Raw genomic sequence first — 15,173 nt, 5'->3', positions numbered from 1 at the left:
GTTGCCCTATGACAATGGTTAACAATCCCACAACACATCAACAATATCCTTACTCAACCTTGGGTTCCCTATCACCAGCTTCCTTGTCCCCTTCTGGCCATGGCAATGAGTTTTTATGGACCAAAGGAGCCCTGGTGGCACAGTGGTTAAGCACTCAACGACTAACTGAAAGGTTGGTGGTTCTAATCTACCCAGCTGCTCCACGGGCGAAAGATGTGGAGATCTATTTTCATAAAGATTACTGCTGAGAAAACCCTATGGGGCAGTTCTAGATAGATTAAAGAGCCAACTTTCATTCAAATGGGATCACTACCACGATAAGAGATTTCCAAAGATGTTGTAACGGAACATAAAGAGAGACACTTGACCTGAATTCTGAAGGTGTTAGGGAGGGTAGGAAGAGTGTAAAGAGGACTTCAGGGAGTATGTGACACTTGTTCTAATTCTTAGAATATGGTTAGTGATTAGCTAAGTAAAGGGTAAGTGGCTAGGCAGGGTGGAGGGTGTACTTTCTAGGAGTACGTAATGCATGTCGGTAGGCCTAGAGGCTGCAGAGAACACGGAACTCTTAGCATTTTGGTATGTCTGGAGCAAAAGATGAGGTTGGGAAGAGCTGACCCGGACTCAATCTGGAGAAAAATATGAGTGGGGGCTCACATCCAAATGAGAGGATATACCCTACCACTCAACTCTGCACCCAATTTCCAGCCAGGGTACCATGTACAAAACAGAGAAGGTCATCTGCATCCTCTCAGAGATTACCATCGTATTCTCCAGTTTCAGAAAGAACCGACTACTGAAGACAAAGCAGAAACGGAAAGTGTTCACAGAACATGGCGCTCTCTATTATGAACATTCTCTATCACAGAGTGCTTGGTCAAATATATCTTCTTAGAAAAAGACAGAAACATAGCCACAGCCAAAGAAACAGGCCACTTGGTCAGGCAATAATTCACACAGCTGACGACTCTATCTCTGGGAAAAGGGACCACTCTAGTTTTGTGGGATAATATGATAGTGCTCCATCTTGAGCTTTGGATTCTGTAAACATCCCATTGCCCATATTCAGCTATTAAAGATCTGGTCCTATTTTTTCTCCTAAGTTTGCATCAATGATGTATGTTTTAAATGAAAACTAATTTTAAGTTCAACATATAATTAAAAGATATAGTCTACCAGGCAAAATTTCACCCACAGATCATAGAGTACTCTGATTAGCCATACAGATTTTTTTTTTATTTTATTGAAGTGTAATTGAAATACATTAAGCTGTGCATATTAAAAGTGTTCAATTTGCTAATTTTTGACATACATATACAGCTGTCATACCATCATCACAATCAAGATAACAGACATTTCCATCACCCCAAAAGTGAACTTGTGTCCCTCTGTAATCTAGCTCTACCCGCTGATCTAATCTCTGTCACTACAGATTACACTTTCTAGAATTTTATAGGACTAGATTAACACAGTAGATAGTCTATTTTGCCTTGCTTCTTTCACTCAAAAGCTCTCCCTAATCTTCATTCTCCGTTTTGGCTGAGGTTTGGTAAAAAGTATTATGATAATTCCAAGACAGCACTTACTAAAGCATGACCAGAGGGACCACTGGCTTCATAAGCATCCAGGTACTGACTAAAATTTGCTGATTTACCCCTTTTCAGAACTCTTATATCTCTGGGGTCCTGGAATTTGCATTTCAACCAGGATGCTTAGGTATATTCAACTATGAGAACTAACAGCTTTAGTCTAGGCTCTTCGGGAGCACTATTCCCATCTCTTGATCTAACTAGCTGCCTTTCTTATGTCTTTCTACTGTTTTCTTTAACCTGGGCAATTCTTAGTCCTTTATGCCCAGAAGCACATATGACTAAACATAATAATTTCTCCTAGATCCCTTTGTACCACACATTTAAAAAAAAGTGTGATTTGGATTTCTTTTCTATATAAGTACATACATTACTAACTTTCTTCCCTTTGCTGCTTTACTATTCATTCAGAAAGTCCACCATCAGGGCCAGGACTTGGGGGAAGACAGTGAAGCATTTGCCTTGAGTGCAAAATTTAAAGAGGTACCAAAAAACTCAGTAATTGAGATGAATAATATTGTAAAGCCATAGTAAAAAAAAAAGTCAAGATAAATGCAAACATTAGAATGTTACTTCAGGCCCAGCATTTAGAGTGTGCTACAGTCAATAAGAGCTCATTCAAAATGATCTATCTAGACACATTCATCATTTTTTTTTTGCCTTGCCAATAACCAGAAGCACAGCCAATCCCAAACTAAGACACAAACACTGTCACCCATAGTCTTGAATTTTTTAAAGGGCTCCAACTGAGCATTCAAATGGGGTGTATTCAAGCCCTATCTGATTACATGTGCCTTCAACCTGAACTGGGCTGACCTTATCCAAATAGACACATAGAAACAATAGCTCTGATTAACGTTACCATTTAAAACGTGTTATACTTCTCATAGGAGCGAAAAAATTCTAAGAAAATTAGTGTATATGAATAAACTATATAATAAATAAGTTCCAACTGGACTGAAAATATGCCCAGAACTGTCAGGGGCAAGGGCAAGTACAGAGATTCTGCATATTTTTTTAAGTTAAATATTTTGGGGGAAAATATGCCATATAAAGTATCCAAGAAACAAAGATTGCCATTTGCTATCAAAAAGCTCACTTGGATGTCTCACATTTGGCTACTTATTAGGTTATTTGCTTTGCATTAAACAATTTAAAGAAAGAACAGAACGTTACAGGACAGGGTAAGATTTAGACTCTGCCAGGAGGAATTTTAAAGTCAGTTTGTCATCAATCATCATCATCAGCCACAACAGCATGGTGGAGTGGGAATACATGGGCTTCGGAGTCAGATAGATCTAACGGGAAAGTTCAAATCCACTCTTTCCTTGCTGTCTGACCTTGGCCCCTTTCTGCGCCTGTTTCCTCAACTGTGAAATGAGGATACCATAGCTTATATTGCAGGGTCACCACAAGAATGAAACGAGACGGGATATGCAAAGCCTCTAGAAGACGCCTGGTTCGTAGGGGCCCTGACTAAATCATAGCTGCTGTTATCACTACCCGCAGCTTCATAGGCTTTATTCAGTGTCTGAAGGTTATCTGACCCTCAGACAGATCAATGAAGGAGGTTTTCAAGGAAAGGAAACAATAAAATCTGTAATTATTTACATGTGGTTATGTCTAGAGGAAGGAGCTCTGGTGGTGCAGTGGTTAAACTGCTCAGCTGCTAACTGAAAGGTCGGCAGTTCAAACCCACCAGCCGCTCTGCAGGAGAAAGATGTAGCTGTCTGCTTCCATAAAGACTTCAGCCTTGGAAACCCAATGAGGCAGTTCTACTCTGTCCTATAGGGTCGCTATAAGCCAGAATCGACTCGACAGCAATGGGCTTGGTTTGGGTTTTTGGTGTCTAGAGGAGAGGGACAGAGGGGCCCAGGTGTCTGGTGAAGGCACAGTTGATCCTATTTGTCTACATTTTTTACGGCCAGGCACCTACGTGTGAATGTTCTTATATTAGCTCCAGGGAAAAATTCTTGAGCTTAGTGATACCCTTTTAAGAAGTGGCTTTTTTCTATTCAAAAAAGAGCAGCTGATCACAGTCACGGTTACTCTGAACAGTTTTGTTCTTGACATTTTTAAAGATCCAGTAAAGAGCTTCAAAAGTTCATCCAAAAGTGGATAGAAAGTAGGTGGAGGGAGAAAAGGCTACAAGAGAACTGGAGTCATTCACTCCAGAGAAAAGAGGGTTTGATAGTTCTCAAATGCATGAAGTGTTACAAAGTTGATGCTATTCTGTTACCTTTCGTCTCCACGAAAGAGAAGGACACCTATCAATAATTTTTCTTAGCTGGATGGATGAGTCCCCTTCCTGGGAAGGATCTTTTGAGGTCTCTTCTAGTTCTAAGCCTTTGCACAAATATGGAAGAGCACTTAGAAATCGGTTCGTCAATGCGAGATGATCTTCAGCTGCATCATGTTGAAAATGAAGTTGAGGTAGGTTGGTATGTGGAGAGAGTGGGAGCCAGGAGACAGGCGGAGCTGGGTTTGAAATTTGCCTCTGAGACTCACTACTAGGCCAATTATGGTAGTAAAAGGACTCAACTCTACCCAACTGTAACATGGGGATGATCTCTGCCTCCTAGGGTCCCTAACAGGATTAACTGAACTAATGTTGGGAAAGCACCTGCTTTGCTGACTGGCACATATTAAGCCTTCAATAAATGGGAGGTATTATTCTAGTTGGCTGAAAAATGGGTTGAAGAGTCACTTTCAAATTATGAAGAAAGCAATGACATGCTGGTTACAGTTACATACACCCACTACGAAACTTCCAAGTTCAAGTCGGCAGCTGGCCGGCCACTGACACCCCCATTCTCCACGGGGTCAACTTTCCAAACATGAGCTCATCTGTGCCAAGGAATGTTTGAGGGGGTAACTTATTAACTACCTTTGTGCTAACAAGCAGAAGAAACTGAAGGCAAGGTATGAATCTGATTTCTTTCACTGTCACCACAAGAATCAAATTATTTATTTTTTTAAAAGGTTCCAAATACATTGCCAAGTAAAGGGAATATATTCCACATGCTTCAAAGTTTATGTCTGTCCACATCCCACTGACTTGTCATTCACACCAAGTAGAGTAAAAACAACCGTGAAACGGGTTTGCAAACTAAACTGATTGTTTGAAACGATAATTACGATCTTTTCTCCTTCACAAACGATATGAAGCTAAACATAAGTCATTAGGAAATCAAACAGCCCTCTTGCAGCAATGAAATGCAGTGCTCAGAGCCCTATCCTGAGTAAAAGAAACTCCTACTATTATCAGACTTTCCACAAAATGGAAACTTTTTGGTGCTTTATCAGTGCAGTATTACATATTTTATGTTTCAGAAAGATCTTGGAGTCCAAGACAGACAGCTCTTTACCAGGGGTGGGGTCTGTGTGTGGCAGGATGCCTGGGGGCTGTGGAGAATTGGAAAACACAGGAAATACAAGGTACAAACATGCACACAAAGTGAGGCCCAAGGTGAATGCGGCCAGAAACGGGGATGTTTTCTGAAGCCCCTCTGCATTGCTCAGAGACTCAAACTTGGCTTGGGAAGCACTTCCTGTTTCCCTCAAAGGGGCAGTGAGTTATGGTTGATAGAACCAGACAATACAGACAAGAGAGCAGAACAATGGACTTTGAACTGATGGAGTCACATGAAAGAGCAGCTTGTTTTTGTTGGGAGTGAACAAGCACAGGCATGACCTATTGTAAAATGACTGCAGATACGTCAGGGAGCTGGACCAGACCCAGAGTAGTTGCCTGTCAACATTAGATCTATGGAGGCCATAGTGTCATTAAATAAGTCCACAGCAGGCATCTCATGTGATAATGAAGCAGTCCTTACATTAGCACGATACAAGCTTTACATTGTGGGACCAAATTAAAACTCATGATTTCAAATGCAAATATTTCAAGTGGCAACAACCATTCAGCTGCTGAAATTGTCTATACAGTCTGAACCCAAATATCTCAGTAAGCTCAACTTCAGGCTCATCATTTTCATGACACCTTTTTAGAAGTAGGGGTGCAAAAAGCCCTTTGAAATCTATTGAATCCATCCTTACCTGACTTAAAGTTATCATTCTGTTATACCTTCTTTAAACCACTGATACTGCAAACCTGACTGCGTGATACTTACCAGCAGGTTCATTTATTTCTATTTTGTATATGTAGAAAATGGGAGAAAAGAGAAAACAAACACTAAGATGAGAGAGAATCAAGGGCATCATGGAAATGGAAAAAAAAAAAAATTCAAGAGAAGAAAAGTAGTATCTATGATGCTGAACATTAGGTTCAAATATCCTTGTTACCAAGGGGACATTAAAATTATGTTTTATTTCATATGTCTCTTCCTAAATCCCTTTAAACAAAATGGTCTAAATCACAGATACTTTCAACGTGTGAACTACTTCAGAAGAATAAGACAAACTTTTTCAGCATTTTAGTTAGTATTTTAGAATGCTTGAATAAATGCCAATAAAAGTCTGTGCAGAAGCTTAAGATAGCTACTGGCTTGAAAAAATGGAAGTGCTTTCAAGTGCTTATCTCAATACTAAGAAGTAACTCATATACGTAGAGTAATTTAATATTGGGGAGGGTAATACAATGTTTGATGTTAACAAGGGGCAACTAATCCATGATACCTCAATTTAAAATGAAATGTGTTAAAAACATATTTGCAATTAGAAGGTAAGAAAGTCTCCTCCTCATCTAGATTTCAGTAGGTATAACACATTCACTGAGAGACCAAGTCACGGTGACAAAAAGTTGCTTAAATATTTGAAGGCACTTTGACCATGGTCCTATCCATATTAGTGTCCTTCTAGATTAATCCTCCCTTTACTGGATTTTTCCTTCTATTTCTTTTTAAATGAAAAATAGACATTCGTGCTTCAGTTCATTTTGGAAATGTGCCTTGTGAAGGACTTCAGAGATATTTTTCTTTCTTTTTAAAAATAACCTTCAAATGAAAATAAGACGCTTTTCAGATAATAAAAAGCCCAAAGCAAATAATATCAGACTCTGCTAATACAGTTATGAAAAGACCAGAGACCTTCTGAAGTGGGACTGCCAAGTGCTAAAATGAAACGTTCTAACAGAAGGCAAATGAAGCATTATTCAGGAGAACAGCAATTGAAGCAGCCCAAGTCTTGAGGGCATGACAGAATCCTCCATGTAGCAAGCTCTCCAGCTTAAACTAGTACTGGTTTTTTAAAAAAATAAGGTACTTCCTGGGAGGAACACTGTGGCAGGGCCAACTTTGCTTTTCTTGACATCAGGAAACAATGTTTTTCGGGGTTGTTGTTTTTTCTTAGACACAGTGCACAACCCATCACATTTCAAGGCCATTTTATGTGGTTTTTGTTGATTTATCAACCAGCTGCTGGTTTTAGAAAAGAAACTGAACTCAAGCTCAACCACACTAGCTTGGTTTACCTGCCATATGCAAAACGCCTGTCATTGTGATGATCGCCAAAGGTATCCCAAAGCCTGAGAGAAACACTCACTTCATCAACAACATCCCGGGAACGCTCCAAGACCTGCAGGAGAGACAGAGAAGCCATGCTCAGTGTTAACTGGAGGCTCCCCTAGGAGAAGAATGTTCCAGAGAACACCCCCCAATGCCCAATTAACTCACTTGCATTTAGTTTTCTCATTCCATTTACAGGACTTAAACTGAATCCTTAATTCTCTCCTGGAATCACATGACCCGAGCCCTCAGTTAGGATACCATAACAATGCCCTCAAGTTTGCATTCTGCTTTGGTTTTACCTTGTGGCACTAAAAAGAATAGTTTTGTCTTGAACGGGAGTTACCTCATTTTTTTTTTTTTTTTTTAAATTTTAAATCAGACTGGCAACAGCAGTAAGCTACCCTTAGGAATCCAAAGGAACTCCATCTATCTTACCTCCTGGCAAACCCGGTACTGGTCAATCGCCCACACGGTCGGAACGTGGGTGGCCAGCAGCTGATACTGCGTTAGCGTGGTATTACACGCTCTGGCACAGATCAGGCGTGTCTTCCCCACAGCGTTGTCGCCCACGACCACACACTTGATGGTTTCAACGTTGGGCCTTTCGTAGTCCATGTCAGCTTCCATTTATAAAACTCTGTGAGAAGACAGTGGACATCACGTTAAAGACACCCAGGCTTTCCAGAGCAATGGAAGACGTGCGGGGCTCAGTCAGTTTCCCCTCGGTGCAGGGGCTTCTTTGGAGGTGCCCGAGCCTAAACAAGAAGTCTGGACGTGTGCACTAAGCCTGACTGAAACTCAGGGTTTCTTTTTATATCTCACATAAGTACAAAAACACCGGATTGTTATTTTGACCCCAAATGGTTTATTCCGGTTAACATGTTATTTTCTCCTTGGTTTTCTCTAAACACAAACCTGTCTACTGGAGATGAGTCTGGGCAGAGTTAGGACAGCTGGCACACATTTATAGCTAACTGGCTACTCATGTGGACGTGCTGAAGGGGCAGGTTTAACCTTAGACATTCTGGCACAAGCTGCCTTGGCAGTCCTAGCGTCCATGCCATCACAATCTTCCAGTGTCCCAGTATCTGTGGTTGAAGGCAGTGTTCTACATAGGTTGTAAACTACTGTGGTGACTTACCGACTTGGAGGAGAAACAAAAATGCAAGCTGAAAGGACTACCTGACATTAAAGAGGAGTAAATTAAATCTGAATTTTGATACACCAAACAAATGAGGGAGGATTTAAAAAGATATTCTCAAGAGGACTCACTTTAAAGCAATAATTTTTACAATTTTTTTATTCTCTTCCCTTCTGTATTTTCATCAAGAAATCTGGAGGATATGGCCAAGGGAGACTTTTACCAGGATAAGAAACTACTTTGGAATCTTCCTGAAACCATTAAAAAAAGCTTAAAGAGGGTTGCTGATGAGAGGTCAAGAAGAAGAGGGAAAGCTGTCACAGCTCTCCTTCCTTGGGGACAGGAACCTCCTGAACTGGGGAGCATGCTGTTTACTTAGCAGCTACAGGCAGACCAACAAATTCATTAAGCTTAAGATTTTAATGAACTGTAATTGCCCTCTTGGGGAAATATATTTTCAAACTGAGGAAACTGGTTAGATGGTCATTTTTAAAGAGTTGATAATGGTTTTAATGGCCACCATAAAGAAATTGTACAGAGTTGGGCCTAATGCATAGTTGGGACTCAATAAGTATTTAATTCAACTGATTTGAGAAAAGCAATCATCTGGGTAACGGAAGGTTAAGGGCACAAGTGGAGAGAAATATGGAGGAATATTAAGAGGAAAACTTTCTCACAGGATTATCTGAACATGGAATTGTCTCTGAAAGTGAAGGGTACGGGGTTGTCTCCTGTGACTTGCTCATAGGAGGTGTTAAACCCGAGGCTGGAGAACTATTTGGCAGAAATGGAGTGGAGTGATTCAAGGAAGAGATATGTGGTTAGGTTAGGATTTGATCTGTAGTTCCTAAAAACTAGAGAGATGTAAAATATACAGATAACTGTCCTTCATCTGGCAAATGCTGATTCAGAAGGTGGGGAAGAGTATATTTATAAATCTTTAAGTAATTCTGATGAAGAGCCAGGTGTGAGGACTCCTAAAATTGATCTTTTAAAATCCAGCCTTAAAATTCTATGGTTTTATTAGTTCCCTAATTTAATAGTATAGTGTGGCAACAACATAACTGTGTCTGTGTGTATGTGTGGCATTAGATCACTGGTTCTCAAATAACCCCCAAGGAACATTTGGCAAAGCCTGGAGACATTTTTCGGTTGTCACAACAGGGAGATGGTGGGTGCTACTGGCAACTAGTTGGTAGAGGCCAAGGATGTGGCTAAACATCCTACAATGCACGGGACAGGGGTCCCCCACCCCAACAACAAAGAATTATCTGGCCCAAAATGTCATAGTGCTGAGGTTGAGAAACCCTACTTTAGATGGATTTGAGTTTGAATCCCAGTTCCCCCACTTTCCAGTCTTAGGACTTTGGGCAAGTTATTTACCCTTTCTGAGCCTAAGCTTCCTCATCTGTTAAGTGGGAATAAAAATACCCATCTCAGAAGGTTGTTGTGAGGATTAAGTAAATTTACGCTTTAAGTTGCCCTTGCAATACCTACACACTGACAGATTCAAAATCATAATCATGTCAACAAAATTGAGTCAGGTGGGAAGCCAGAATTAAATACAAAATTTACGTCATAAACCATAAATTTTAGTAGAGCTAATTAAAGGGTAACACTGAAAATCAAGGAACATAAATACATGACGGAGCATAGCTAGGTGACCTTATGCAAAGACAGCAGACAAAGTTCTGGGGTAGGGGGAGAGGGTCATAGTTAACCAAAAGATAATGAAATTGGAAATGTGGGTTAAAAATATTTTTATGGAGTATTGCTAAATTCCAGAATAAAAAGGGTAACACTTCTTAACATTTGTCTTAGTCATCTAGTGCTGCTATAACAGAAATACCACAGGTGGATGGCTTTAACAAGAGAAATTTATTCTCTCACAGTCTAGTAGGCTAGAAGTCCAAATTCAGGGCATCAGCTGCAGGGGAAGGCTTTCTCTGTCAGCCTTCTCATCAATGCCCCCCTCCCCACGCCGTCCAGACTAGGAGCTTCTCCATGCAGGGACCCCAGTTCCAAGACGCGCCCTCTTCCCAGCACTGCTTTCTTGGTGGTATGAGGTCCCCTCTCTCTGCTTGCTTCCCTTTCCTTTTGAGCTCTTGAGACAGAAACAGTGGTGCAGCCCACACCCCAGGGAAACTCCCTTTACATTGGATCAGGGATGTGACCTGGGTAAGGGTGTTACAATCCCATCATAATCCTCTTTAACATAAAATTACAGTCACAAAATGGAGGACAACCACACAATACTGGGAATCATGGCCTAACCAAGTTGACACATATTTTTTGGGGACACTATTCAATCCATTACAACACTCTTTGACAAATTTTGAGGGATATTACCCATGGAGTCACCTGTGTCAGAAAAACAGGTTCTGTTTGGATCATCACACCTCTGGAGCCCAAAGTACATCAAATGTCCTAAATGGTGGAAAGCCTACTCTTTTGATAACGGATGTGAATTTTTTTAAGACAGATAAAAGTTATACAGAGTTAATTTCTGAAATTTGGGGGAGTGTTTAGACTTAGCCAAAATTAAGATGACACAAAAAATATAGGGTTGGTTTTCTTGTTGGCTTGCCAACTAGCTCTGATAGCAGTCCGTAAAGAGAAATCACCCAAATAATTTGAAACACGGAATATTCGTGGGATTATGGGGAAGCCTTTACAGAAGACTACTTTGAAGTGGATAGAAGCTTTCCTAGAGTTAGATTAAGGCAATGATTATAAACAGTATCATTACTTCACTTGTTATTTATCGACAAATCTCATGCACAGTCCTAAAAAGAATTTCTGTGTCAAAGGTGAGAATAATATCCTTGGGTCCTCTAATCCCTAGCAATCTGCTTAAAACCAAAGTGACTGCCAAAGGTTCTGAACCTTATACAAAGGAAATAACATGTAAGGGCAGAAGTAAACATTCAAAGTCCAGATCACTCACTGTAGATCTGGAATTTCCAGGAAGAGTTTGAAGAATTTCCAAATGCTGAAAACCTTTTATTTGGAGTAGAAATTTATTTGTAATAATCTAAAAAGCATTTTAAGAGTATGAAATCACAGCCAAGGATGTAAACTCATGCTACACTTGTATTGTTGTAAATCAATTATTCATCTGTTACACATAAACAAATAAACATTAAATTATAGTGGTAATTATAAAAATATGCATTTTATCCTTCTCTACTTATTACAGGCTCTCATTTATTCATATCTGGAACTCTTATGGTTGAATATGCTCTTAGGACCATCTGGATAATGACTATCTGATTCTGATTTTTATTTACCTAGAATGAGAGTAATAAATATTATCCATTTAACACTGCTAATAAATTTTGCTACCATAACTCCTGCTGATCTATGAGAATACCCTTTCACATTTACACACAAACCTGAAGAGCCAAGGAAGGTATAAAAGAAAATCTTGAAAGAACAAACACTGGTAACCTGTTTTTATGATAGCTTTGTAATCTTTTCATTAAAAACTGACTTGAATTTCATTTTATACTTTCACTGAATTCTCAGGACGTGGATGCTGACAGTTAAAAACACCATCGGAAGAATCTACCTGCCAACTACCTGGAAGTCAGAAGCAGTAGTTTATTTGAAAACTGGCAGTGATCAAGACCATGTGGAGACTGAGAAGTGAAGGATTTGATGAGGTAGTTCAGGGTGGCTACTGCTCTGCATAGCTGGGTGTCCACAATCTACAAGGCTGACTTAGAACAGTGTGATTATAACTGCTGGGTATAAAACCACCCCATCTTCTTGGATTGCCCCATACTTGCCTCCACCATTATTACTCCACTCTATTCACTGCAGACTCACAGCTTTCTTGTCTGTGTCCACAAGGATGATGCATCCAACATGCTAGACTCACAATTTCTTTACCTCTTCAATATCAGTGGTTTTTACCCACACTCTACTTGAGATATTCAAACTTTTGGCCATGTGCTGGATATTGTTGTGATCTAGAAACATTTTACCTCTGAAATCTCAAAATTCAAAATCTCACTTTCAGAACAAAACCTTCTATCTTTACAGCTTGTACTAGATGAAGTATGACCACTGCAGTAATTCCCATCAGGAGGTGGAATCTGCTTCCTCTCCTCTTGAATGTGAGCTGGGCTTTTGACTGCTTGGCCCAATAGAATATGGTAAAAGTGATGCTGTGTGATTTCTGGAATCTAGACCTCAGGAAGCCTTGTAGCTTCCACCTTCATCCTGTGGGAATGCTGCCCTGAGGCCACCATGTAAAGAAGCCAGTTTTGCCTAGCTGAGTATGAGAATTCATGTTGAGGACAACTGAGGCAGCCCAGCTGAGTACCATTACTAAATGCCAGCTAATTTAAATGAGGCAATCTTGGCTCTTCTAACTCAGCCAACCCTTCAGCTGAAATGCCTTATGAGTGAGACCAGGCAAAACTAGCAGAGGGATCACGCAGCCAATTCACAGAATCAGGAGAAATAATAAATCATTGTTGTTTTAAAGACCAGATTTTGGGGTGGTTTGTTATGCAGCAGTATTAACTGAAACACACTCATTATACCTTAGGGAAAGCTCCAGAACCTTGACTCCTCTATTTTTTTCCCCCTCAGATTATATGCTACACTTGGGTTGATGTTTTCCACCTATGAATTGATGATTCACTCCTACTTTCTATTCACCATCACCCTTGACTTCTTGCACTACCTGTGTGGTAGGCAGAATAATGGCCCCTCCAAAGATGTCCATGTCCTAATCCCTGGAACCTGTGAATATGTTGCTACTTGCCAAAGGGGAATTAGGGTTGCAGATGGAATTAAGGTTGCTAATCAGCTGACCTCAATATAAAGAGATTATCCTGGATTATCTGGGTGGGCCCAAATGCAGGGTCCTTTAAATGTGGCAGAGAGAGGCAGAAGATCAGAGTCAGAGAGATATGAAGATGCTACACTGCTGGCTTTGAAGATGGTGGAAGGGGTCACAAGCCAAGGAATGCAGTCCTGCCAACACCTTGATTTTAGCCCAGAGAGACCCATTTCAGACTTCTGAACTATAAGATAATAAATGAGTGTTGTTTTAAGCCACTAAATTTTTGGTAATTTGTTGTAGCAGCCATAGGAAACTAATAAAACATGCTTACCCACCAAAATGGCTTCCCTGAATTCTGAATGTTGTTTTCTACCTTGGTGCCTTTACACATGCCTTTCCTCTGCCAACCCTCCTCCATTCCTCGTCTGCCTGACAAACTCCTTTTCATTCCTTAAAAACCTTATCCAGACATCACCTCTTCTAAAAAACTTTCCTAACTACTTACTCCTCCTCCCCACAGACTAATTAAATGTCTCTCCTGTATCAATAAATTGTTCTGAGAGAAACAATTACACACACACACTCAATTTTTCTTATGTTAACCAACCGTGGAATAGTGATTTCTGAACTTGTTTTTTTTTGTGGCTACGCTTTCAAAGTTGCCCTTTTCATGCACTTAACGAATTAGCAAGTGTTTGTGGGACACTGCTTTGTGCCAAAGTGTTTGGAATATATGATGTTCAACGCTCCTTTTTTTTTTTATTTATGCTTTCGGTGAAAGTTTACAGCTCAAGTTAGTTTCTCAAACAAAAATTTATACACACACTGTTATGTGACCCTAGCTGCTACCCCTATAATTTGACTGCACATTTCTCTTTTCCACCCTGGATTTCTTGTGTCCATTCAACCAACTCCTATCCCTTTCTGCCTTCTCATCTTGCCTCTGGACAGGAGCTGCCCATTTAGTCTCGTGTAGCTACTTGAACTAAGGAGCACACTCTTTATGAGTATCATTTTATGTCTTACAGTCCAGTCTATTGTTTGTCTGAAGAGTTGGCTTCGGGAATGGTTTTAGTTCTGGGTTAACAGAGAGTCCGGGGGCTGCGTCTTCTGGGGTTCCTCCAGTCTCAGACAGACCATTAAGTCTCTTCTTTTTACTAGAATTTGAGTTCTGCACCCGACTTTTCTCCTGCTCCGGCAGGGATTCTAACACCCCCTTTTGTAAATCTTTCGCTGACAACCAATGCTGGTCAAAAGGTCCCCCCAATTTAATTTTCACTCTCTCCTAGGGCCAACTATGGGGAAAATGGACATGTAGCCAAAAATAACCTTAGCCGCCTGGTCTCCTCTTCTAACTCATTTTCCTTCCATTAGTCCTTAAGGTAGCTTGCCCTTTAGAGTGCCCTGTCCCTCACTTATGAAATGGGGTCCCATAAAGTACCAGGCATATTCATTCCCTCACTCACACTATGGCTAGGTGACCTTTAGAGGTCTGTCCCCATGATTCAATAATTTGGGGGCACTGTGGCTGATAAAAGAGGAGGCCTGGTAGCACCATGGTTAAGCGCTTGGCTGCTAACCGAAAAGTCGGTGGTTGGAATCCATTAGCTACTTTGCAAGACAAAGATGTGGCAGCCTGGAAATCCTTGGAAACCCTATGAGGCAGCTCTACTCTGTCCTATTGGGTTGCTATGAGTCGGGATTTGACTTGACAGCAATGGGCTTTTTTGTTTTGCTTTTTTTTTGGTGGCTGATAAAACTCAGGATGTTCCTGATTGCTCTGGGTAGGTGCACTTTTGTATAAGTGCACTATTTGATTTCAGATGAAGGTTTGAGACTCTTCTAACAGCAGAAATTCAGGTATTTGGGAGGGTAGGCAGGGAAAGTTTTACCATTTGTCTAAGACACCTTACAAGGAGCCACCTGTTTGCTCCAAAGCACCCCACCAATGAAACATGCCATCTCTTCCCATCACCTTTGCTGTGTCTCTTGTTATATTTGCTATTTCAGCCACAGCATGATGAACAGTCTGCTTAAAGACAGAAATCTAAGGGCAGTGGAGGGGTACTCAGTGCCATTCAGCAGTTCATAGACAGTTTGAATGATGCTACTGCACAGTCACTAAATTTTCTTGTCTCTTCGAAAGGCATATAATCTGAACTTTAAGAAATAATTTAACT

General features: G+C 40.5%; 1 protein-coding gene across 9 annotated transcripts in view; it reads right to left on the bottom strand.

Annotated features, from left to right (window-relative positions):
• RHOBTB1 (Rho related BTB domain containing 1) overlaps positions 1–15,173 on the bottom strand; it is a 120,800-nt gene that overhangs the window by 31,459 nt on the left and 74,168 nt on the right. For 8 of the 9 annotated variants that reach the window (XM_023739303.1, XM_004369859.1, XM_023739309.1 and 5 more), the window contains exons 3-4: positions 7,490–7,691; positions 7,018–7,121 (exon numbers count right to left, since the gene is read on the bottom strand). In XM_023739303.1, the coding sequence (XP_023595071.1) occupies positions 7,018–7,042 (25 nt within the window). In that variant the 5' untranslated portion in view covers positions 7,043–7,121; positions 7,490–7,691. The remainder of the gene's footprint in view (positions 1–7,017; positions 7,122–7,489; positions 7,692–15,173) is intronic. The other variant, XM_023739316.1, reaches the window with a different exon arrangement.

This window comes from Trichechus manatus, unplaced genomic scaffold, assembly GCF_000243295.1.
Source record: "Trichechus manatus latirostris isolate Lorelei unplaced genomic scaffold, TriManLat1.0 scaffold00007, whole genome shotgun sequence".
Lineage (NCBI taxonomy): Eukaryota > Metazoa > Chordata > Mammalia > Sirenia > Trichechidae > Trichechus > Trichechus manatus.
Note: the sequence above shows the minus strand (reverse complement) of the source record. Positions and strands in the feature narration are given on the sequence as shown.